Source organism: Gavia stellata, chromosome 5 (assembly GCF_030936135.1).
Source record: "Gavia stellata isolate bGavSte3 chromosome 5, bGavSte3.hap2, whole genome shotgun sequence".
Taxonomy (NCBI): domain Eukaryota; kingdom Metazoa; phylum Chordata; class Aves; order Gaviiformes; family Gaviidae; genus Gavia; species Gavia stellata.
The window spans coordinates 1,691,834-1,718,285 of NC_082598.1; the positions used below are offsets into that span (position 1 = coordinate 1,691,834).

Below are 26,452 nucleotides of genomic sequence, written 5' to 3' on the forward strand. Positions count from 1 at the left end.
TAGGTACGATTTTCCCCGCTTTTCCCCCTTCCTCCAAGGTGGATGCCCAACAGCTCCTCTCTCAAAGGAGCCAGGCTCCTTCCTCCCAGAAAATAAGGCCATTACCCCCCCGTCCCACTGCCGGAGCCGGCGGCGCAGCATTGTTCCCCAGCCCTGTCTATAGGAAGCAATATCTATTTTCCATTTAGACGAGGGTAAAGCCTTTAATTTCACCCTCCTGGCTGCAGCTGGAGTTCCCTTTTAACTGCTTGGCCACAGGAGTGAAGACAGTTTTATATGGAAGAAAATGCTGAAAAGGCCACTTTAATATGCTTGCATGTGAAAAGGGGAGAGCTTTTCATACTGCACGGTAATGAGGGTCAGCGGGATATTACACTTCACCATATGGCTAATTTGCACAGCAGGTCAAATGCTCTATTTGCTTTTTAAAGACAGCCCTATAGATTAAGCTGCACTAAAACAAAACACGCCAAAAAAATAGAAAATAAAGAAGCGTGAGGAGGAGATGCCCTCTAATGTTCGAGCCCGGCAGCACATCCAGCACGGCGTGCAGGGGGGGTTGTTAAAAAAAATAATAAAATATGAAGATGAGCGAGGTAGGGATAAGATAAAGCGCGGCGTCTTGGGGAACCCTGCTGCTTTGGCATCACCCCACGCCCTGTCGGGTACTGCGCTAAGGACCTTCCCCGCTTAACGAGGGCTGCGGTGATTAGCGCGATGGCCCTCATAAGCCGTGTTTGTCTTGGCGCGTCCTCGGCGCCGTGGCCCAGGCGTGACCCGCGGAGGCGCTTCCCGTCCCCGGGCCGGCAGCTGCCCGCGAAGCTCCCAACAAATCTGGTGGGTAAAGATTAGGGAGCCGCACGGCCGGGGCGTTTGAAGAGGGTAAACACGCTGATTAACGAGCCTGGCTTTTGTAATCGCCTCCCGCCCTCCCGGCCACAGCAGAGTGTTAATTTATTAAATACCTTAACAAAGGGCCTTTATTAGCGTCCTTAGCTTGGCTGCTCCTTTCAGAGCATTACTAACTACATCTAATAAAGCTTTAATTGACTACTGCTTTTCACAACCTCTGACCCGGGATGACAAACGGTGGGGCCACGCTAGCGAAAGGAGGGGTTTCCATCCCAAAAGAACCTGGCAGCTCGCAGGGATGCAACGCACTCGGCTGAATCCGATGGATGAGAAGTCTGGAGATGGGCAACACCTCGCTCCGCCTGGACCAGAAGCCAACTTCTTCCCACATCAGCCCCTTTTATAGATGCTCCAGGTTTCCCAATAGGAGGAAATCACAATTTGGCAAGAAACGTGAAATTTTCATGGCTTGTATGATATCAAGGGGAGTAAGACCCAGGAATTGAGAAACAGAGGTAGGAGAGAACCGGATCCTGGTGCTCACCAGCTCCCCAGCCCATCTTCCCGGCTAGCTGGTGCTGTAGAGGAAAGTGCTCCCCGAGGGATCAACACAAAAGCAACTGGAGGGAGGTGGCGACCAGAAGTCGAAAGACAAATAACTCTTTGCTTTGGCCATGATCAGGGGTTCCCATCTTCTTGCGGCGGGAAGCCACCAATGAAGCAACAGAAAACTGCCATTGGCAACACGATGGAAAATCGAAGATTTAAAGGAAAGAAAGAAAGCCCAAAGCAACTAAAATTGCCAGCGCAGAATTGCCTCTTCAGCTTGGTGAAAGGGTCGGGTAGCTCGCATCTCTACTTCTCTCAAAATCACAGACAAGCCATTTCTGGTGCTAGCCCCGCTCTCAAGATCCCAACCAGGAGCTCAAATGTTTTGCCTCAACCTCAGAAGCTGGAATCAAGAGTGCTGCATAGCTATCTAAGCTTTCACTGAAAATAAATAAGTAGGAATTTCTAATGCTTGTAATTGCAGGAAAAAAGCATGGAAATGAGAATAAAGTGCCCTTCAATTGCTCAGCCCAGGAAAGAAGTATTTTCACAAATGCCACAAGTTCTTTCACCTCATTCATGTTTACCTACACTGGTATAACTGGGAAAAATCAGAAATTCCCAGGTTTAAAAAAGCAGTAGCCTCTGTTCTGCAAAGCAGCTAGAAGTATTTTAACCTCATTCAAGTAATAAAAAGATCAGAAAATTTAATGTTTCTCAAACCCTTGGCCAGACCAGAGCCGAGAGGTCTTCCACGCAGTCACACAGCAGTGCACAAGAGCTGTCAGGAGACACCCCGCGTCCTGCCCGCACGGGGCTCAGGCGGGTGTTAGAGATATCTAATTAAAACCTGAATTTAACCAGCAGAAACAAGCAGCTTTCCTAAATACGCATGTGCAAATGCTACGTGGCGGCAGGGCCCGGGCGCAGCGCCCTGCCTCCAACGCCGGCCAGCCCCAGACCTGGTGTTACTGAAAAATAACACAAGAACAGGGCAAACACGTAATCCAGCTTTTTCTAGTGTAGTTTCTCAGCCTCCAACAACTTCCAGCACAGGGACGCCCTGAGCCACAAGTCGGGTCTTTTTCTTTAATAGCCCCTAATGGATTTTTTTCCATAAATATGCCCAACAGCTTCCCATGCCCATGTAAACTTTTAGTGTCCATAAGACCTTGTGTCAAAGTTTCAGAGAAAACAGAGGTTAGAGATCAGAACACAGTGTAAGTCTTTAAAAACCAGGGAAAACAGTGCTTATAATTCCATATTCTCTCTTAGAAAAATCCAGCTTGTATGACAAAGCTGGAAGAAGTAACTCGTGCTGCTGCATGGCTCAGAGGAGCTGAAAGCCACCGAAAACCTGCAACTAAGCCCCAAATTCGGGGGCTGTTGTGGCAGCACAGATGATCAGCACACCCGAAGCCTCCCCCACGCCGTGGCTAACCACGGAGAATCGGGGCTCAGGTGCTCTTATCTTCAAAGCACTCAACGGGCTGGATGGAGCACACAGAAAACGTCTCCTCCCAAAAACTACGGGACAAAGAAGGCATCAACAATTCGCCTCTATCTATGCAACGGATCTCCCTCTCCCACCAATAAAGTTTATTTCTGCAGCCAGCGGAGCCTTTGCAGGGGTCCGTCAGGCTGCAAAATGCAGATCTGGAAGGAATTACACCCACCCAAAACCTCATCCCTTCCCAAATGCAAGCAGAGGGGAAGGTCCAGATGAAACCCTGCAGTAAGTCCACTGAAGAAGATAGAACAAATATCTCTGTACAAAACAGATGGGTTCTTTCTTGCAAATAAATTTAAAGCAAAATCACAAGCAGCACGCCTGGTTTCAAGTATGCTCCTGTTGAGAACTTGCCTTCAACAACTCATTTCACGTTTCCCATAGCACCACAGGTTTCAGGGAGCTTTGCAAGGGGAGAAGGCACAGCAATCTCCTCTTTCAAGTTTATTCCCCTGTTAAGAATTTAACCTCCACACAAGCTAAGGATGACCCTCCAGGAGAAAGGACATTTTCACGTGTATATTCATCGCTTGCTTTGAAAGCAGAAAAGACAGCAGTCATGGGAGAGGATGGGGAGACGAAGACCTGCCTCCCTTACCAGGCCTGATCAAAGTTTCAAATTAGGAACTTGAGATTTCAAATACAGCAACAGATTCTGTGACCCTTTGGTTTCCTGAGACGAAGCAGTTTGTTGGGCAAGAACTAGGACAGAAGCTCTCCGAGGAAATGCAAAACTCTTTGGCACACCAAAACACCGCTAATGTGGCAGATGAAGATACTCCTCACCCTTACAGGTGCAAGAAGCATGCTGCAACAGGAGGACTCTGCTGACCAGAGTCCCCTCGGAACCTATGTCCCTTTTATCTAAAATCCTAAAATGTACGTACCAGTTGACTACATTAATTCCAGCCCTACACAGTTGTGCTCTTATTTACCCTTTGCTCAATCAGGTCACTCACCACCCAGGCTGAGCTCCTGCACGGCGTGGGCAAAGGCACCTCAGCTCAAGGGAAGCATTTGCAAGCAGGTATAAAGCTGCACACAGCTAAATTCGGGAATTTTAGTGAAACGTAGGGATTTTCAGGGTGAAGCGAGTTCTCCTAACATGACAGACAAGTAGCCACAGTAAATCTTCCAAGTAATCCAAGATGCGAATTCCACTTCAATCACATTTTAATAGGTTTAAATGTTAACCAGAAATGTGTTTTCTTTTCCGTTTAATAGCGGTAGAAAAATTTAGTGTATTTGCTACCGCTCAGTCATCGGTTTAGAGCTGCTGGGTTCATTTAACAAGAGCAAGGGAGTGCAAGGTTTTCAGTCTCTGCTACCCAAGTATCATCTGTTTTGTTATTCTGCTTAGCCAGGACTGGGCACCACAGCTTTTCCTTAAACTAGACCAAGCAGAAGACTACTGCCCCAGTCCAACACGCAATTTAACATCACACCATCCTAGCTAAAGAGAGTTGGTTTGCTTGTATAAACACTGAACACATGGCCAACCTTTTAAAACGGTTATTTTTGTATTTATCAAATCAATTCTCGATATTAAAAAGAGATATGTTCATCCAGAAGGAACGTAAAGAAAGACTCAAATACTTCAAACTATTTCCCTTGGGGGCCTTTTCTGATCTTAAAAATTGTACTTTTTAATAGCTAGAAAGAAGAAGTACTCCAAATCTGGAGTTGCTGTGCCTGACAAATGAAGTGAAGCACAGAGCACATGGAGCTGTAAAAGGCGAGAAGGACATTAAACTTTTCCGAGATGACAGCTCGAGCTTTCACAGTTCCTCGGAGTTAATGCTGCTCCAAAGGAGTAGAAAGTAACTTGCACAAATTAAGATTTGTTGGAAAGTCTAATCTTCTCCCGTGAGTAATAGTCAAAAGTTTATCTCTGAGTGGTAGCAGCGCAACAGAAGATCCAACGCATGTTCATACCCCGAAGACCAGTGACACCGATAAGAAGTCAAACACAAACCATTTTTCCGTATTTTTAATAGCTTTGATTTTGTTTTCAGATGACAAAATACATCAAGTAACAGCGTACGTTTCTAAAAGTTATGCCAATGACCAGGACCATACACAAATCTCGCCCTTCGGTCTTGCTGGCGTCTAATGGAATATTTCCTGTAACTGCCCCAAGGACAGACAAACAAGGGACCTTCTCCTACCACGAAAAGGCTTTTCTCTGTCAACCTCATTTCTGCTTTTAGACTTCCCAGCTATCTGCATGTATGTCCTGAGCACCTGATCCACCTGCTCACACAGTGATCAACCCAATCTTCTCCCCATGGACACAAGCTGGCCCATGCTGGGTTGCAAACCACCTTGAGTCAGGGATGATGAGTTTCTTGGGTTTGGGCAATGAGGTTTTTGGTACGACTGAATGCTTTTAGAAGGTGTGACATGCCACGAAGCACAGAAAGAAAAAGCTTGTCCAAGTTGAAGTTACCCAGAATTAGTCCCTTGCATCCCATAAGCTGACAGATATCCGAGCAAAGGGGTACTGATTTCAGAACAAAGATCCTAAAAAGGATTAAATGTTCCCTTGGCACTTCGCAGCCTTCCTATCGCCCATGAAGCCAGAGTCACATAGCATGTATCTGTCTACATTGCTTCTCAACCTCAGAAATTCATGAACACACCCAAAATATAAGATGTTTTGACATTTCAGATTAAGGACAGCCACCTTGCAGAGCAATTCCCCCAAAGCACCACCACTCAGCTCCAAAGCAGAAGAGGACGAGACCCAGCAAGCATCAGAGCAGGGCTCAGCCTTTCCCTGGGTCAGACTCGCACGGGGGCACATACATTTATCTCGGCTTCAACTAGCCCTGTCTCTGCAACCTGAATAATAGTTTCCTCACTCCCAGATATAATCCGTGGGTGAATTTTTTCTAGGGAAACCATAAAAGAATATATAATAACTCAAAGCGACACAGGGCTAAGAGACACCAATATTAAGGAGCTTCTCTCAAGTATCAGCATCCCGCAAATCAACCTACTCTGCAGTGCCGGATACAACGTGTACATAGGAAGCATCCTTTCAAGCATTTCTGCGAGCCCCAAGTGAGCTCATATTTTAATAGCTAGAGTGGAAACTTCACCCATTTTGCACGCAGCCTTTCTTTCTGTGCGAGCCCTCCTCCTACGGAGCCAAGCCCTTGGGTCTGGAGCACCCAGCCCCGCGCCGGCTGACAGGCTCCGAGCTGGAGGAAGGCAATCGCCAAGCCCCGCACCGGGTAACGCTCTGAAGAAATCACTGCACGCTCAAACAATGGGATATTTGTCAAAGTACAGCTTGATCACCAGCAATCATCTGTTTTTCATAACTACATCTGACCTAAACTGAATTGACTGAACAAGTAGCCTGTGTTTCTCATTCTGGAAAATACGGCGGCGCAGCTCCCTCTCCACCCTCCCCTCTCCTTTTTAAGCCATACTTTCGAAAAGTTACAAAGCGATGATGTAGACAGATATTTCCTCATTATAAACAGCAGCAGCTAAACTTTTTCAGGTTGCATTTTTGGCGATCCCCTCCCGTTCCAGGTGACCTGCAAGGTTAAGCGCACGGGGACGTGCCTTTCTCCTCCGCTTGCTTTCAATCCCCGCTCTCTGCAAAGAAAAGCACAACCCTACACTTCCCAGTGTAAAAACGAGCAGAGACGGTTTCTAACCACGTGCTTTTTTCATAATATATTTAAAATTCATTAAAACTGTATAACGAATGAGCTGCCAGGGAAAAAAAGTCTATTCAGGACAAGCCCACAGAGTCTTCCATGCAAGGCCACCGTGCATGAAACCTCTGGGAGGCAACTGTCTGCTCATAGAAGAAAGCTCGCTCCGGTCTCGAGGAAGGAAGGAAGCGGTGGAAATCGGTCACAAGCTTTGCAAGGAAGGATGCATCCCCAACAGCTAATCAGCTCTTGTCAGGGCTCCCATCAATTAAGGGGAAAAAAAAAAAAAACCACTCAATTTAAGAAGAGCACAGAATGAGTCCTTGAGGAAGATGAAGGACAGGTCCGGAGGGAGGCAAAGGAGCCAAGGGAAGGGGAAGGTGGAAGGACAGGAGGCAAAACGTACTGAGAAGAATGCAATCTGCAACAAATCTCACCTACTTTTTACAGCCTGCTTAACATTGTGTGTTTTAAGCTGATTGTCTCCTACCAGAGAGCTAATAATCACCAACGGAGAGGGTTTGCATTAATTGCAGAAACACACAAGGGAAAAAAGTCCCTAACTGGGATATTTTCATGAGGTGACAGTACTGTACCCCTAGATGGTTTGAGTTCAAAGCTCTTCGCTCTCCCCCTCCCGAAGCCCAGCACGCAGTCGGGAAGGAGCAGAAAAGCACCCGTCCCGCACACCACGCTCGAGCAGAAAAATGCCGCTTGCTCCTAAGGCTCTGCTATAAAATGTTTGGGTTGGAAAATTACATTTGCATATTTGGTTTTTTGTTCTTCCATCGCAGAACATGGGGGAACAGTCAGGGAGCACGGAGAAATAAAAACAAGATCAACTAATAAACAGACCTCCTGTTCCAAGCACTGCTGAGGAGCAGCACATCCAGTATTAGCTACCCGCTCCGTACTGGGAACAAAGTCATGTCCCAGCAGCCCATTTCATCCTAGCAGCCCATTTCCACATTTGACAACTAGTTTTTTGCCTCTTTTTAAGGCAATAATCCATACCAACCAAACTCAAACAGGCACGCTGGATACTCCCAACCAGAAGCAGACCAGCATGACCTCTGGTTTGACCAGCTCTCAACTCTGCCCTCCTAAACCAACACGTATGTAATAATTATGGGTTTATAGAAGGCGGTTAAGTCAAGAAGCCAAAATGACCAGGCAGTGAAATGGCTGTGTTACACAAACAGAAATGTAAGCGCAAGCACCAGCATTTGGCTCATTTGAGCAGAACAAGAGTTCTCCTTCCTCCTACCCATCACCCATGTTGCTCTGTTGGGTGAAACCTGCCTTTGAGTCCTCTACTCCCTCAAAGTGCAGATGACAAAACTGGAAGGAGCGACTGACAGGCCAGAGAGGTGTGCCACCGTTCAGAGAGACCTGGGCAGGCTGGAGAAACGGCCCAACAGGAACCTCATGACGTCCAACAAATGCCAAGTCCTGCCCCTGGGGGGGAATAGCCCCGGGCACCAGTACACACTGGGGCTGACCTGCTGGGAAGCAGCCTGGCAGGAAAGGACCGGGAGGTCCTGATCGGCACCAAGTTGCCCGTGAGCCAGCAACGTGCCCTTGCAGCAAAGAAAGCCAACAGACTCCTGGGCCGTGTTTGGCAGAGCGTTGCCAGCAGGTCGAGGGGGGCGATCCTTCCCCTCCACTCAGCACTGGTGAGGCGCAGCTGGGTCCAGGTCTGCGCTCACCAGCACAACAGAGACAGACAACACTGGAGCAAGCCCAGCAAAGGGCCACAAAGGTCTCAAGGGATGGGAAGACGTGACATACAGTGAGAGACCTGGGGCTGCTCAGCCTGGAGAAGAGAGACCTTCTCAACATGTACAAGCACCCGATGGGGGAAGTAAAGAAGGCAGAGCCAGACTCTTCTCAGTGGTGCCTGGTGACAGGACAAACTTAAATAGAAGAATTTCCATTGAACACAGGAAAAAAAACTTTTTTACTGTGAGGGTGATCAAACATTGGAACAGGCTGCCCAGAGAAGCTGTGAGGGTGATCAAACATTGGAACAGGCTGCCCAGAGAAGCTGTGGAGTTTCCATCCCAACAGGACACAGCAGCTCCGCTCTAGCTAACCCTGCTTCTGCAAGGAGCTGGAGAAGGCGATCTCCAGAGGTCCCCTCCAACCTCTGTCCGTGATGCTGTGAGGATGGACACAAGAGTAGCTTCCCCAGAAGGCAATAACATACATACGTGTGGCCACCCGTACCAGCCAACGTGCACCCGTTTAGTTATAGGGTCTATACGTAAAAATATCATGAAGCTTCCTATCCTGCAGCAGCTGTAGAAACCACGCTCTGTGGCACACCTAAGCAACTACTACAATAAAGAGTTTGCTATTTAGTTCTGTGCATATCCTTTGGTTAATACTTGAAACAATTGTAAGAAGGAACAGGCACAACATTTTCGAACTGTTATTCCTTACAGTTTTTCATCCTGAAGGATTCCAAGGCATTTCAACACTGTACAACAACCATGCTGGGGCAAGACAAGCTGGAGGAAGTAAAACCAGGAAAGAAGATTTAAAGGCAAGAGGCAAATCCCTGCTCTCATAACAGCTCTTGTGGGTTGCTCAGTGTCTGTGAGTAGAGGATGAAGTCTCCACAAAGCAAGGAAACCAGAAGATCGTAAGTCACCCAGATCTCCAGGTACCAGCTTCAAATGATAAAAGAGATGAGACACCTTTCTCAGAAGCCAAAGCTCTCATTCCGAGGGACTGAGAAGAGCAGAGCCAAGGAAAACCTCTCTGAGGGCAACCAACGCTCACCTTCTGAACATGTTGCACAGATCTCTGCTTTTGTATACAGCAATTATCAACCCCCGAATCTCTGCTTTTCCATCACCCTTCATAAAACACGACCTCAGCTGCCTGTTGGTCTCCGAGCTGAAGCAACGTTTTTGTGTTGGGATGGCGGTCTGCGTGCTTCTCATCTTCCCACTGCTAGACCACAGCCGCCCCGCAGCAAGCGGCTCCCGCGCCGCGCTCCTGGAATGCGAAGGCAGCATTTGTTCATTGTACAACTGTCTTGTTTCCACATTTTCCTGAACAAAGGACTGAAATAGGGGGTATATGCGTCATTAGCCCGTCCTGAACATTGCTCACCCTTTCCTGCGCAAATATTTGTAAACAGATTGAGAATTAATGTCCAGCCAACTCAAGACCCTTCATAAAAAAGGGGTTTATTGAAAACAGGATGGCAATCATTTCCCAGATACACTGCATATAGGCCTTTAAGATGAGAAACAACATACATAGCAGGAAAACAGCAACTGCAGCTGTGCACCAAGCCATTTGCTGAGATGCATAAAACATGGTGGCTTATTATTTTATAGCCCTCCCACCCCCAAACACACTCTCCTCTTTGAAAAAAAATAAAATATGAAGTTTCTGGTCAGCACATGATAATTCCCCCGGGGTTAATTTATGCATAAAATACACAGCTTCGCTAACACGAATAGCTCAGCAGTCCTCACGCAGAAGGATCTTCCTAATGCCTCTTTTTCTAGCAGAGAGTCCACATCTTATACATAGTCTACTGAGGTCCAGTCTGAAGCCCAGGGTGACTGAAATACTTAACAGCACAAGGTAAGACGGGGCCAGTATATCTCACAACTCTGCTTCCATGCACATCTTATTATTTTTGCTTTTCAGTGATTTCCATGCATGGAGTCTGGAGGCAATGCCACAAAGGGCAGCCCACAGGCAAGACCCTACACTTCCAAGAAGGGTTCCTGCGACTCTGCTCTCCTTCCAGTTTTGGGGATAGTCAAGAGAAACTGGATCTGAGTCACCAGGGTCAAATTTGGTCTAGTGTTCTGTTGCCAGATCTTTCACATGTCACTACGAACCAGGTCTGAGAGTGCCATTTATTTATTTTTAGGAGCAAAACTAAGTCCTAAATATTGAATATCAGCATCAGCCCAGTGGAACAGTGTCGCTTGTGATCCAGCTGTAATAAAAAAAGGCTTTAAAAGTGGGTTGCAAAAAAAGCAGCTGTAGAGATATTGGTGTACTACACAGTGAAGCAAGGCCAGCAGTGGCCACCAAGGTAACCGAGGGAGCTGGAGCACACGACACATGAGGAAAGGTGAGGAAGGAGACGGGTGAGGAAGCATATCTAATACAGGATTCAGGGTATGAAGCCAGGCTCCCCTTGGAAACGCACAGCAAAAGGAGAGGCAACAGGCAAAAAGGTAAATCCAAATTAACTCCAGACACTGGAACAGGGATCAAGAGAGGCTAGGCAGCCTCCACCCTTGGAGATCCTCAAAACTCAACTGGATGTGGCTCTGAGATCCCCAATATAACTTCAAATTTAGCCCTGAGTGCAGGGTTGGACCAAAGTCCTCCAAGAGTCTCTTCCAGTCTAAATTATTATGACTCTATAACCAAAGGATGAGGAAAGATGTAATGGGAATGCTTGTTAGAGATTTCGCTTTCTGTTAAACTGAGTTTTACCTTAGAAAACTCAATTTCAAGGGAAATTCTTTGCAAATCAGTACACTTCCGTCTCTATCGCTTGTTATTTTTGAGATATCACCGCTTCTGGACACCACCACAAAGTTCTCCGGGGTAGCTGAGGCATTTTCCAAACATTCCCGGGACCTTTCTGAGCCCCAATGCCCGGAAACAGAGCAAATCTTAGGAAGAACTTTCCCACACTTACACAATACAAACAGTGGTGTTGGTCTTTAGGGTCCTTCAGTTGGCCTGTATTCTGCGCCACTCAGGGTGAACGTCAAGGTGAACAAAATCAGTCCTGATCTTAGAGCTCCCTAGGACCAAAGACCCCATAGTAGTTAAAATACCATAAAAAAAGACATGCTCCCAACATGTGGAAAAAGGTAAATGTTGCAATAAAGGCTGAAAAGATGATCTGAGGAACTACAGCACACTGCACCTTGCTTCAGTCCCAGGGGAAATCAGGAGCTGAGTCCTCCTGGGACACGTTTCCAGGAATATGGGGGAGAAGGGGACTGGGGACAACCAGCCCGAATTTAACAAGGAGGAGTTATGCCAATAATCTGATTGCCTTCTACGATAGCATGTCAGGATTTATGGATGAAGGGAAAGCAGTGGGTGTCACTGACTTTAGCAAGGCTTTTGACACGCTCTTCCACAATATTCCTGTATCCAAGTTTGGATGTCACAGTCTGGATGAGTGATCAGCTGGACGGGTAAATAATTGGTTGGGTGGTCATGTTAAGAGGGTTGTGATTAACAAGTTGTACCCAACGTGGGAGCTGGTAACAAGCAGGGAACCACAACAGGAGCTGTCCTGGGACCTGTCCTGCTTAACATCTTTATTGGCGACTTGGAGGAGGCAACAGAGCACACTCAGGTGCTTCGCAGATGACACCAAACTGGGGGGAAAAGTCAATACGCTCGAGAGCAGAGCCACCACCCAGAGGCTCTCGACACGCTGGAGGAATGGGCTGACAGGAACCTGGTGAAAATAAGTAAGGAGAAATGCCAAGTCCTGCACCTGGGAAGGAAGAACCTCTTGCAGCAACACAGACTGGGGACTGACTGCCTGGGGAGCAGCTCCGTGGATAAGGACCAAGAGCCTTGGCAGACGCAAGCTGAACACGGGCCAGCCGTCTGCCCTGGCAGCAGAGGCGGCCAACAGCCTCCTGGGCTGTATTAACAGGAGCAAAGCCAGTAGATTGAGGGAAGCGATTATCCCCCTCTACGCAGCACTCGTTAAGACTATATCTATACCCTGCATCCAGTTTTGGGCCTCCCAAATACAGGAAAGACACCGATAAACCAGAGCGAGTTCACTGGAGGCCACCAAGATGGTTGGGGCTGGAGCACCTGCCCCACAGAAGGAGGTTAATGGAGCTTGTTCAGTCTGGAGGAGTGACTGCTTCGGGGGACCTGACAGCCACCTTCAACACCTACAAGGAGGTCGTGGAGCAGAATAAGCTGCCCTGAGAGGTTTTGCAGTCTTGGTCCTTGGAGGTTTTCAAGACCAGACTGGATCAAGCCCTGAGCAACCTGGTCTGATCTCAGAGCTGCCCCTACTTTGAGCAGGAGGTTGGACCAGAGACCTCCTGAGGTCCGATCCACCCTGAAGGATTCAGCGAAATACTGAACAGATGCAATATATTTCCTATGGTCAGGACTAACAGAGTCAGCCTCTTACTCCAGCCACTAAGAGTGGAATGGGACTGAGTGAATCAGGATGAAATCAGCGTTAGCTGTAAAATATCAGTATATTTTCAGTAAGTGACTGTGCAGAGTTTTGCAAAGCCCTGGGAAAGCACGGCGGCTGTTCCTAACCTCAGGTGACAAGAAGTCTGCATCCGGGCTATTGTAGTAAACCTCCCTGGTTTTGTTTTTTTTTTTTTCCTCCCCCCTAACATGTCTGTTTTCCAAGCTGAATATTTTAAGAATCAAGGCTGCCTGTGATCATATCTAGCCAGCTTAGAACGAACACTGATTTCTTTGCTGCTTCTTTGATCGAAGCCAAGTGGTTTTCTCATGGGTAATAAGGTCACAGGGTTAAAAGAGCAATATGACAATTACAAAAGTTAAATCTATTGCCACTACAGACAGACACACTACCCAGGGTCCATTAGCACGTAGTACAGAATGGTTATCACAGGTCACTGACACCAGTTCACTCTAATGGCTTTTCCTGTGTCCTTATCAATCCAGTGCACAAAGTGTCTCACCCTCAGCCTTTCCCTATGATCTCAGTGCTGTGTTTATAGCTATCTAACTCCACCAGGCACCAGCGGGTCAGCCAAGTCAGCAGACAGTGAGATATGCCAGGACACAACGATGGGACAATCTGCAAAGTGTCTGAGATGAACAAGGAGTTACCAGAGACTTCGAGAAGGAAATTTTTTCCACTGCCCCCCCCACCCCAAAAAAAAAAAAAAAAGAAAAAGGTTTTAAAGCTCCCAAGGACACTGAGGGAAAACTTTACAACCCTGATCTCAAAAATAGACGTAAACCACAGACTTTCCATGGTAGGGTTTGTGTTTCAGTATCAAATAAAAGAAACAACTAGCGTTACAAAGAGAAAAAAGAGACGTTTTCATATGAAAGAGAGGGCTGGGTAGCTCTTATTATTTGAATTGTGGTTCCTAGAAGAGGCTTTCTCATCCCTTGAAAGAAGAACTTCAATTGTTTTGCCCCGTTACCAAAGAACAAACATTTTGGTGGGGACGCTGGAGCCCCCCCGGAGAGGTGGGGAGGGGGCAGAGGAACGACCGGCTCCGTCACAGCCACCGCGGGCATGCAGACGAGCAACCAGCCTGCCAATTTATTAGCCCACAAAGGCAGAAAAAGGAGGATTAATGCAGGCAGCACAATCACCAGCACACTTCTAAGAGGGATAAAATAAAAATGATTTAAGTGGAGGGCTGGGAGGAGACTAATGATCCACCGCTGGATTTGCGGCATCTCCCACTTCAAATGAAATCTGCTCGGCTTGGAGATACAAAGTGGTGTTTCCCATCCTCGGCCGAGCAGTTCACCTTGAGTCCCTGAGCTGATGAATCCCCGCACAGCTTCTGCAATCAAAATGTAGCGATTTTAGCAATAAGCAAAAAGAAACCCTTGTTTCTCCTCCCAAGGCCGTGGCTCTGCACAGCTAAGAGATATAAAACATTATATTAGTCACTAAAACAGGCAAGCAAAAATGTACCAAGTGGATACAGCCTATGCACAATGCTTGCATTTTAGTATCGGAATTTAAAGACATTTCTACATCGATTATTTTCAGTAAAGTGGGGGGTTTTTTATTATTTGTTTTATATTTTTTACCTTTCCTAATGTATTTTGTGCATCAAAGCAGCTTTAGGGTTAGAGAGGCTTGGAGTAGAAGCAATACAGCAGATAAAAACGTCAGTGGCGAGATACGACAAATTTATAGTAAATACCTGTCAACTGCTATTTATCTAAATTATCCAGCTCTGGGATTCTCCAGAAATACTTCATCAACTAGGAGGCAGCCACAATTTTAAGCCTGTATTTACATCAGAATCTGCTCTCTCTTTCTTTTTTTTCTTTTTGGACACTTGTTCTTTACCCTAAAATGACCCCTTTGTAGCTCGGATCAAAGAGCTGGGAGTGTCAATACCAGTGTCTTCATGAACATGTTAAGAACCTCAAAGTAATTGGTAACCAATTAGCATAAAGCTAAAAAAACCCACCTAGCTAAGGCAAACCCTAAATGAGTACTAACAGGCAACAGCACTGGCTGAAGCAGGAGCTTAAGCGACTTAAATCACCATCACCCACCTTTGAGACAACTTCTTGGGAGCACCCTCTGTACAATCCACTCTGGCTTTTTTGGCTTTTTTTTTTTTAATTCCTTTCTGCCCTTCGTTCACTCTTTGCTTTCTGCCTTGCTACAGCTTACGGGAAACATGAAACAAAAACTGCTTTTCATTTTATGTTATGTAAAGCAAAGCAATTCCATGTCTTGGCCTTGAAATACAAGGCACCCAACAGCTGTTCAGATGCTCCAGCAGATAAACCATCTGGCCCAAACCTCACCTTTCCTAATTTATTTTGGATATCGATCAAAGCAACTCGAGCATTACATAGACTTTGGTCAAAGACAACATAAAAGATAAAAACGTCAATGGCAAAATCACTTCACTGAAATATCCTTGTTTCTTCTTTATATAATAATATTACCATTTTCAACAAACTTCTCTATTAACTCAAGCAAAAGATATACCTGATACCAACAGCCTAGCAGCCTAACCACGCTGCAGATGAATGTCCTTAAATAGCACATCGCTGCTGAGCAGAAACTAAGTGGGATTTAAAGTTTAAGATCAGCTAACACTAGACACCGACTTTGGCCAACTGACCAAGGAGACCAGGACAGGCCCCGAGACTCACACGTCCTGGCTCTGTGGCCGGCTCCCCCCCCTCAACCCTCTTATATGATGCTCCTGGCACCTGAAGAACCACCATATCCATGGTTCCAGCTAGTCTTTTTTTTTAATTTTCCTAGGAAAAGGACAGTATACGTTTGTCTAATGTTACCAGGATTCCCACCGAGACACCGAGGTTGTTCAGTGGTTACCAATTCGTACCAACTTGAAACCAAACCTGTCACCTGAAAAGCCTTTTCTCAAGCAATTCAGAGTATATTTGCCGCATGCAGAAACCGCAGGCAGGGTAAGGACTTGTTGTTGTAGGCACCGTTTAGGGACATAAACCCAAGCCATGAAAACAAAGGGTTATTTGAGCAAAGAAGGGTTATCCGTGTGCACAACTCCATGTATAACACAAAAATACACTCTTGTGATGTTTTGTTTGATATCTGCAGATATTCAAAGCCTCCCCTACGCCCATTTCTTCCTCAAGACACTGTCAGCCGGTCCGTTTCTCACAAGAAAAGGAATCGCCGATGAATAGTCCCATAAAGCATCCCACCAGAGCCTGTCCTCCCCGGAGCCGCCACCAAGCCAAGGTCCAACTCTCAATTAACCCCCGCCTGACCTTCCTTCACTTTCTTTCCCCCTCCTCTGCCCTTCCTGAGAAAGTTCAGCGTTTCCTGGAAAAGTCTCCTCGCCTGTTTGATATTGTACTTCGCCTTGGTTGCTGAAGGAAGGATTTACAGGTGCCTGGCCCCCTCTGTAAGACCATGACCGAAGGCTGACCTCCCGTTACAATATGTGAACTTCTGCCCTGCTGATAAGGCTGGCAGATATGAGTAGGATTTTTCAAATAATCCTTTGGGAATTTATAAGCAGCAGAGCCATAAAACCGAGGTGACTGGAAGGTCGATTTCACTAAAAATAATAAATATCTCAATGTTTATTCAACGTGGGCCTTTTTAACTGCAGGCCAAGCATTTAGATAACGCTATTGTAAATGACAAATATTAGGATTTTTTGGTAACTATTACATTATGATCCTTCCGTCTGACACTGATGTGGCTGTTTCCCTCGATGCTTGCTGGATCTCTGACATTGTTCAGCCCAAGTTGGGCCTAGAAAGCCAGGGCGGGATTCAATCACGGGTCAGAAAAAGGGCAATTTTCTTTTCAGGAGCCTTTACTATGGTTGGTTACCTTTTTCTCTTGCTCCTGTCTCACCAACACACCTTCTTTAGGCTCTGCTGTATGTTTTTTCTCATTACTAGGGCTTCTGGCTGAAGTAGAGAAGGAGTAGGGGGAGAAGGACAGAATGATCTCAGCTCAGGACGGGGACAGAGGACGCTAACCCTCTGGCATCAAATCCCTGCACCAGGTTTAACCTCACCATCAGCAAGTCCACTGCGCTATTCCCACCTCCAACAGAAGACAATCCCACCCAGACCCACCACAGAGCGCTGGCCATGAAACCTGTCTTCCAGCAGCAGCATTTCCCTAATACGCTTCGGAGGACCAATTGCTATTTTGGATTAAAAAGTAAAGCAGCAAGACAACAACAAAGCCCCAATGTAGAACCGAGACCATTTCAAACGTGCAAAATGGTTATATCCACCAGCGAAAGCTCTTCATCCTTTTCATAACAGCTTTATATATAAATACACAATTAAATAAATACCCTTGCATTAAACAAAGGCACGTAAGCTACTCAAATAGGATTCCTAATCCTGCTTTCATTATACATATTCTTCACTGAGGTTTCTCCAAATAAAGTGACACTTTGAAATCCAGAAAGCATTTCAGACCAGTTGTAATCTTCAATTAGCACACTCCCTGAACCGGGCTCCCGACGCCAGGCTTGAGGAGGAGGTTTTTGTCCAAGATAAACAGAGTAACACATTTTGGGTAGGTTAACTTTTTCATTCCAATAAAATATCATGGCAACGTAGCCAAATTACATAATTACTAACAGATGAGGGTACAAAAAGATTTTATAGAAATGTTTTTATGACAATTCTTTTCCTTTCGCAAATTCATTTGTATGCATTGCTGGAGAAACTGGCTTTAGAAGCGCCTTAAAAACAATTCTCTCTCAAGCCTGGCTCCTCTGCGGAAAGGGAGGAAAGCTGCGATCGGAGTGCTCTTTTCATCTGCCGCCTGGGCTTCAGATTGCTCAACCGCAGGAGAAGAGCCCTCTGAAAGCTCCCTCTCGCCAAAGGACGTTAAGGAATGGATGCAAACAACACAGGTTCTTTGGGTCTGCAGATGCAAGGCTTGTATGCTGCTGGAGGCATCTTAGAAATTAAAAGTTGAAGGGTAAGCTACAAAGGGCATCTTATTTGCCCTTGTTATAAATAAATAAGTAAAAAAATCAATACCTTATGTACTCGTAATGCCTAGGAGAAAACGCAGCTCATCCAGCAGCCTACGTCTGCAGAAATGGGAGCTCTCTTGACAAGTTCTCAAGAACATGGCGTGGTTCAGAGTACCACTTTTTAGCCAATAAACAACCACCAACACAGAACGGTTTCAGTCTGGCCATATTCTTCAGTGCACGCAAAGCCCAACTATGGGGAAATTGGGAGTGATACAGTCAAATGGTGGATTTGCTGGGACGGTAGCAAACCTGCGCCTGTCAAACAATGTTTGAAGAGCGGCAAAGTTCTACGTGCAGCAAACAATACATTTAAAACCAATTTCCCCCCTGCAACTCCTCCATTTGCACTGAATAATGAAGCTACTGTGGTCACAGAAGAATTCTCAGAGGAAAACTATATGACCAAGAAATATGTGTATTATAAACTCACGGTCTGCAATAGTTGGAGAAAATAGCCCTTTATATTTCTGTGGCCTGCATGAAGCAAGTGTGTGGTTTTTACCCAAATCCATCCATCACTGGCCTACCTTCTGCTTCAGGTAATGCACTTCCCAGCTAGGTGAGCATTAGTAAGTGTTTTGCAACCACCTCCTTCCAGCAGCATCGATGGAAGGAGCAGCACCCCATCGCCTTCTTCAAACCATAGTCTAGTGTCAGCCCCAGTCTCACGGGCAGCACAGAGTTACTCACCAGGACAGAGTATATGTGCAGGCATCGGTACACCGGTGAGAAGTCCACCAGGTCCTGGGCCCCAGGCACCTAAAAGACAGCGGGAGGTCAGTGGGAAATATGCAGAACACATCTAGGTACGTGCAACTCTAAAATATCACATATACGTAAGTGCAACTCCCATGCCTGCAGGTTCAACAGAGTGACACCAAGACTGCAGGTATGTAACAGTTAGATTGATTATTGGTATCTACCTGTATCTGACTATATTTAATTTTTTTAAAGAGTCTTGAAGTAGGAACATTTCATATAATATTGCTCTCGCTCCATTTACAGCCCCCTAGGAAATCCCTTTGCAGCATCTGCCCCTCTGTCAGCCAGCTCAGCAGAGTTCATTTTGACCATAGGCTTAAATACAAGTTCAAGCACCTTGGCACAAGCCGTTCTGGTACTTATGCAACGGGAGGGGGAACCTTATTCTCTAGATTTCTAGTTTGATTTCTTTAAAAGAACAATTTATATTTTTTTTTAAACTTTTTTTCTTAAAAAACATGCGCCACACAGACTCCACCACCTTTCAATAACACAGCGAGTCTTGCGCAGGGACAAGGAAGCGCATTTTTGAAGGGTGGGATGGAGGGAGGGAGGGCGAGAGGAAAGATCAGAGAAGAAATTTGCATACAAGAAGCTTGTGTCCTTTGGATATGTTCAAGCCAACACAGTATTAAGCTTGTTGGCCAAGGCATAAAGCTAAGGCAACCCTCCTTCTCCCCGAAATCCAGAGAGGAGGGGAGTGTTCTGTTGACATGTGGTGGAAAGAAGGGGAGAAAGATGAAAGGGACCAGTGGACAGGCCTGGGAAACATGTTTATTTTTAATTATGCTTAAGAGGCATTTCTGCTAAAAAGGAGGTAGGATGAAGAAGAGAGACGTTTCTAGCTGGGTGAGGGTATGCAAGCCTCAACCAACGCTGCTCAAAGTGCCTGGGGCGAGCGGTCCTCCTCGTCTGGAGCAATGGCTTCAAGCAGGGGAGTGCAGAAGTTACGGCTGGAAAGGGAAAACGGGGGATTTTGTTAAATGGCCTCCTGTGTAACGTGGTACTGGAGCTGTTAAAGAATCCCCTCCATGCAAAGAAACTCAGTCCTCGGCACTACGTAGATTCTTGGTCAGAGCTGAAACAATGGAAGAAGCTACGGAGGCGGGCGGAGCAGCAACATATGGCATGGGAGCATCCCATCCCACACCCCAGCATCGCTCCGAGACCCCCAAAAACTTGACAGTCCCAACCTGGTGCTGCAGGGAGGGGAAGCAGCTGCCCGGCTCAGCGGGAACAAGGCAGCTAGGAGTTTTCTTGGGGTACGGCACGAGCCCGCTCATCCATCTCGCTGGGCTTTCCTTCCCTCCCGCGCACCAAGCACTCCACATGCCACCTGAGCAGCTCTCACAGACGGACACGGTTGGCTCACTAGGAAGGAGGAAGGTTTCCGAGAGAGGGATGGGGCTGGCATCGCCTGTGTGCCCCTTCCCACGTTGAACCCGGCTGTTCAACGTGCCCCAGCAGAAGGGTTACAGCCGAACCGAGGGCATGCAGCTGTGAAGCACAGCTCACCGGTCTCACTAACATCTCTTGCTTTTACCTTTTAGAAGACTATATTTGACAACTGCAAACACTAGGCAGCAGTTTTATTGTGTTAATGCCAATTTTATCATGCCTCCCCGGTCATTTATTTTCCATTTGCAGTCTCCCGGGCCTCCTAATGCTCCCTAAATAGCTCCCAAATCAGGATTTCAGCTAGTTTGTGGATACAGATTTTGCCTTGCTGTATTCCTCCAGCATGAAGCGTAACTGGTCTCCAGTTGGTAAAACAGTAAAAGACTTCTGGCTCAGAAATACCCCCCACCATTGCATAACTGCTGGAGATCGCTAAAGCAGACAGGGAATTATCGGTACTCGCTTGACCCAGCCATCCTCCGGCGACCACCATCAGCGTGGGGAAGCTGGACGGGATGGACCCGAGTCCACCCTGTGTTTTTCTAAGGGAGGAGAAATCTGTCATCCCTTCACAACATCATCAAAGCAGGCAATGTTTTCCTACGAATCGGAATTCAGGATCAAACGGTTTTGCTCCTCTTGGATTTGGGGCACTAGTTGAACATGGTCCACGGAGAAATATTTCTGATAAAGATTTGTGAAATCAGGATATTGCCAAAAACGGAGCTTACTCCCCCAGAGAAATTCTTTCAAAGCAGACTGCAACATTTTCACGGTCTCTGATCTTCTGTAAAAACTTTTAAGCCCACACACTCACTCTCACAAAAAAATATGCTGGACTACTCTGCAGAGTTAACATCTCTGGGACATTAATAGCTTTAAAATTGCTAATCTAGGTGGAACATTATCAGACGTGGAAGCGCAAGTCCTGGACCACAAGAAAGCTTTTTGCAAACAGAAAGACATGCACCCAAAAACCATGCTAGGATTTTATGCAGGGTATAACCTACAATGTATTTTAAGGAAAAGAACAGACCACCTCTTCCACCTATAGCCATAGCCCTACAACAGAAGGAATGCTGACCTGTCATTCGAAATCTTTCCAGACTAACCAATACAGGCCTCTACATATACAGAATATTTGAAACTACCTCTGTGGCTAGTTTAACACATTGCACGATTTAAACCTATCTAATATTTACATATTTAGATATCTATCTAATATTTAGATAATTTGACATATCTAAAAATTCAGGCTTAGCACAGCCCCTTCAGCAGTGACTTGATTTTCTTAGCCAAAGCTGCACTACCAGTGTTCAAAAAAATAAATAAATCTTTGATTTTTGAAACTTGACGACGAAATGAGAACTAGAGCTGCCTCAACAACAGGACTGATTACTCCCCCGACATCTCCCCTTCAGCCTAATCTTTTTTTTCTTTTGATTTGCAGAACAAAGAATTTATTCATCTTGTCCAAAATTTTCCCAGTCCACAAAACATCAACTTCACAAACCTCATTCCCAAACCCTGCATCCGGCACGTTCCTGGTGCTGGGAGCAGAGGCAGACCTGTCAGTCTCTGTGAAAACAGCCAAGCCCTCTCTTTTTGCAAGACTGTTTTCAGTCGGGTTAAACACTGCCTGTAGCAAATTTAACCCCTGGAAGCCAAGTTTTCAATGGTAATGTTCAACCGTAGCTGCTACCAACCCAAGGCTGGCCCAGGGTTAAGGGATGCTCTGGTCTGGCTTCAGACAAATTTGTGATACAAGGGCTTGAATCTCTGGTCCTTGTCACTTCTTGATGTAAAGACGTCACACAAGCACAGATACACTCATCCCTCTTTCAGTGAGGGAAAAACTCCAGACTTAAACACCACGAATTCAAGAGAGGTGTTTTATGAACCATCTCATGGGCCCATTGTTTGACGTACATGGATGAGTCGGTGCAGAGGAACATGAAGGGTTGTGGTGAGGTGGGTGTTGGTCTCTTCTCCCAAGTGACAAGTGATGGACAAGAGGAAATGGCCTCAAGTTGCACCAGGGGAGGTTCAGGCTGGATATTAGGAAAGATTTCTTTACGGAGGGAGTGGTGAAGCACTGGAAGAGGCTGCCCAGGGAAGTGGTGGAGTCACCATCCCCGGAGGTGTTCAAGGAACGTGTGGACGTGGCACTGCGGGACATGGTTTAGTGGGCATGGTGGTGTTGGGTTGATGGTTGGACTTGATGATCTTACAGGTCTTTTCCAACCTTAGTGATTCCGTGAGCACACAGGACACTGCAGCCCCAAAGGCTCAAGCCCAGTGGAGGACATTGAGCTCGCTGGGTCTCTTCGCTTGACACACGCATTGCGGAAAGCATCCGTTCACCCTACGGAGTAAAACTCTACTCCGGAAAGTAGTGTTGGTTCTGCACTGCATCCAGCTCTGGAGTCCTCAGCACAGGAAAGACACGGACCTGTTGGAGCGGGTCCAAAGGAGGCCACAAAAATGATCAGAGGGCTGGAACACCTCTGCTATGGGGAAAGGCTGAGAGAGTTGAGGATGTTCAGCCTGGAGAAGAGAAGGCTCCGCGGAGACCTTACTGCGGCTTTTCAGTACTTAAAGGGGGCTTATAAGAAAGATAGGGACAAACTTTTTAGCACGGCCTGCTGCAATAGTACAAGGGGTAATGGTTTAAACTGAAAGAGGGGAGATTCAGACTAGATATAAGGAAGAAATGTTTTACGCTGAGGGTGGTGAAACCCTGGCCCAGGTTGCCCAGAGAGGTGGTAGATGCCCCATCCCTGGAAACACTCAAGACCAGGTTGGATGGGGCTCTGAGCAACCTGATCTGGTTGAAGATGTCTCTGCTCATGGCAGGAAGGTTGGACTAGATGAGCTTTAAAAGGTCCCTTCCAAACGATTCTACAATTCTATGATTCAACAAATCACATATTTGGGTACCAGCAGCCAGGAAGCACTTTACCCTATGCTGAACGGAGGTACAGAACAAACTGTGCTGTAGATTTGCTACATCTTGTGTGGTCTTGGTGTCCTTTGACTGCCCCAGTGTGTCCCATGGCTTAACCTCAGGGAAAAAAAACTGAATGCATTTGCACAGTCAAGAGGATGCTCAGGATACTGCGATATTGGAAGTGGCCAGATGGTCCTGCAGACTGACTGATGTCACTCTGGCTCATGTTATAGACAACAGGCAGGCAGCTCTGTCTGGAAATAGAGATGTTTCTCTCATTGTCCAAGATGTTTCTTGCATCATTACTGGTGGAAGCAAACAAAAGGTGGAGGTTGATGGCACCTAACAAAGCCATTTATCAGGGAAAGTCAAGAGAGCTCTCTGGGGTCCCTGCTCTAGCTCTCAAAACTTTGTAAGAAATCTATTACATTTACTTAAAGAATTACAACTTATTCCTACAGCCAGGTCAATCTGAAAGAATGCCAGAAGCATGATGAATTTTGGTTACACCTCACACCTGCTGATGTCCTGATTGCCAAACTCCTTCTCCAAATAGAAAACTGTCTGGAATGTGTTGATTTGTTCTTCAAAGACAGCTGAGTGGCCGTTATGCCGAAGCATGATGTCCTTCCTTAAAATTTCCCCTTTTCCCACAAAGGAGCACCAGGGAGTCCAATTCGACCCAACCACTTCACAGACACCTGACCAGTCTTTTCTGGGGACAAGAAGAAACGAGGCACAATGCAGACGAGTTTGTCCTGCTGTAGTCAACAAGATTGCAAAAGAAAAGTCACTGAAAATGGGAAGAATCTGGATGGGCTTTGTAGTTTTCTGGATGCTTTTTACTACAAAGGGAACAGCTGGCACAAACCGAACAGACTGTGGAGCTACTCACTGTGAAATGCAAATTCTCCTTCTGCAACTTGACATCCATAAAAACTGGATTTAAGCCTTCTCCCAGCTCACTTCATAGCTGAGCCCGCTCCCTCACTCTGATTATAGCAGGAGCTTCCACCTCAGTAAGGCATCTGCACTTAAGTGGGACAAGACTGGACCGTAATGTCTCCAAACTGGAGAACGCTAATGGAGTGGACAACCACATCTCACATTCACCTTCTTGAAGGCAGCTGGCAGAGCTCTCTTCTACTCCAAGGGAGAGAATGATCTACACTAGAATACATGCAACAGTATAAGCAAAACCCTTCTGCTCTTTCTTCCCTTTCAAAGCTTTTCCTGTAAATTTTGCTGGAGGGATGATGGGATAAAGAATCATGGGCTCTCTAGAACAGTTCATCCAGCCTAGGTGGAGAACTCCATACCACAGCCTGCTGAAGGGCCTCAGATATCTCCCAGAGAAAAAAATATATATATATATATTTACCCCACTTTTTCCAGCCTATGCACCAGGATCAGGAGCTCTCCTGCCTAAACATAATCAGAAACACCTAGGAACACCCTGTTTTCAGTTCTGAGTAGGAGTGGATGCAAGGTGCCCTTCATTTTTCCTTTTCCATAATCAACCAGTTGTCACTGGCTGTCTTTTAAATAGAAACCTGCAGTTACTGGTTGACTTCACTGGCTGAGACAAGTCAAGAGCAAGAGCTACCAGTGCAGTCTTTGGATGCTTCAGGATCATTTCTTTACTTGTCTACTGACTTTATTCTAACCAGAGTCTGTCTTTTCTTTTTCCAGGTTTTCTTGTTAGCAGTATTCCGTATTTCCTTGAGAAGTGTAAGCCTCAGCAGTCTTAGTGAGAGGCAGAGCACAGCAAATGACATGTGCCCACTTATTGAAGCACTATCCCTCTAAGCCCAGAAAGCCTTCTCCACCGCTCCAGAAGACAGGGGCTGCACAGGAAACAAGATGCAGTTCACCTGCCCTCAGGATATTTAACATTAACAATTTTAAGCAATGAGGATTCACTTTGGAGACTCAAATTCTGTATTAATAGTATTCCTGCATAGACCAGATAATCATAAGGAGAAACAGTCATGTCAGAAAATGAAAAGCTATGAATGAATCCGTCAACCACAAAAAAGAACTTTGCAGTTGGTCTGTAACTTTAGAGAACCCTTACCAAAGAACCTCCCATTAACATTTTACGCCCTGTACTGGTTTGGGCTGGGCTGGAGTTTATTTTCTTCATTGCAGCCCATATGGTGCTGTGGTTTAGATGTGTGACCAAAGCAGTGCTGCTAACACACCTGTGTTTTAGCTATCACTAAACAGTGCTTACACAGCATCAAGGCCTTCTCTGTTCCTTACCTTGCCCCCCAGCAAGTAGGCTGGGGCTGAGCGAGAGGCTGGGAGGGGACACTGCTGGGACAGCTGACCCAAACTGACCAAAGAGATACTCCATACCATGTAACACCATGCCATGCTCAGCAATAAAATGGGGGCGGGGGGGGGAGCGCGGCGGTGGCGGTGCTGTCTCTGAGTGTGTAGGTTTTTTCAAATGTAGCCATTACTCAGACTTTGGCGGGGCATCAGTCTGCTGGTGGGAGGTGGTGAGTGATACACTTGACCCACGAGTTTTCTCACTTTTACCCTTTACATTGTGCCCCCAATTCTTCTGGGGGGTGGGGGGTGAGTGAGCAACTGGATGGGGGCTTAGCCGCTGGATGGGGTCAACCCACTACACACACATGACACTCCTTCAGATTTAGAATCACAGAATCATTTAGGTTGGAAAAGAGCCTTAGAATCATCGAGCCCAACCCTAAACCCAACACTGCCAAGTCCACCAATAAACCGTGTCCCTAAGCACCACGTCTACACATCGTTTAAATACCTCCAGGGATGGTGACTCCACCATCTCCCTGGGCAGCCTCTTCCAGGGTCTGACAACCCTTTTGGTGAAGAAATTTTTCCTAATATCCAGCCTGAACCTCCCCTGGCGCAACTTGAGGCCGTTTCCTCTTGTCCTGTCGCTAGTCACTCGGGAGAAGAGACCAACACCCACCTCCCCACAACCCCCTTTCAGGCAGTTGTAGAGAGCGATGAGGTCTCCCCTCAGCCTCCTCTTCTCCAGACTGAACAACCCCAGCTCCCTCAGCCGCTCCTCATCAGACTTGTGCTCCAGACCCCTCGTCACCATTCTCTGGACACGCTCCAGCACCTCAACGTCCTTCTTGTAGTGAGGGGGCCCAAAAATTTAATGGCTCTATTTCCAGCTGAGACATCCATTGGTACTAATAAATAAATCATTTTCGTTCCAAAAAGGAAAAGACCCGCAGCAGGCAGGAACACGGGGAAGAGGTAAGCTCATCGGGAACCCAAACCCTCCCCTTCGCTTCCCCCCCAGGACACTGGGAGAGCGAGGCGGCGAGGCTCCGCAGCCGGCGGCAGAGCGCCAGGCCCCGCAGCACCGGGGCTCCCGCGGGCGCGGTCCCGGCCCCGCCGCGCCCCGTTTCATCACCACGGACAGCGGCCGCCGCCGCCGCCCCGGCCCCTCCGGCCCCGGCCCCTCCTCTGCCCACCCACCGGCGGCACGGCCAGCCCAACTGCAACT

General features: G+C 46.8%; 1 protein-coding gene across 4 annotated transcripts in view; it reads right to left on the reverse strand.

The window, feature by feature from the left end:
• Nucleotides 1-26,452, reverse strand: part of EXOC6B (exocyst complex component 6B) — a 305,909-nt gene that overhangs the window by 131,712 nt on the left and 147,745 nt on the right. For all 4 annotated transcript variants that reach the window (XM_059817519.1, XM_059817520.1, XM_059817517.1 and 1 more), the window contains exon 8: nucleotides 18,522-18,590. In XM_059817519.1, the coding sequence (XP_059673502.1) occupies nucleotides 18,522-18,590 (69 nt within the window). The remainder of the gene's footprint in view (nucleotides 1-18,521; nucleotides 18,591-26,452) is intronic.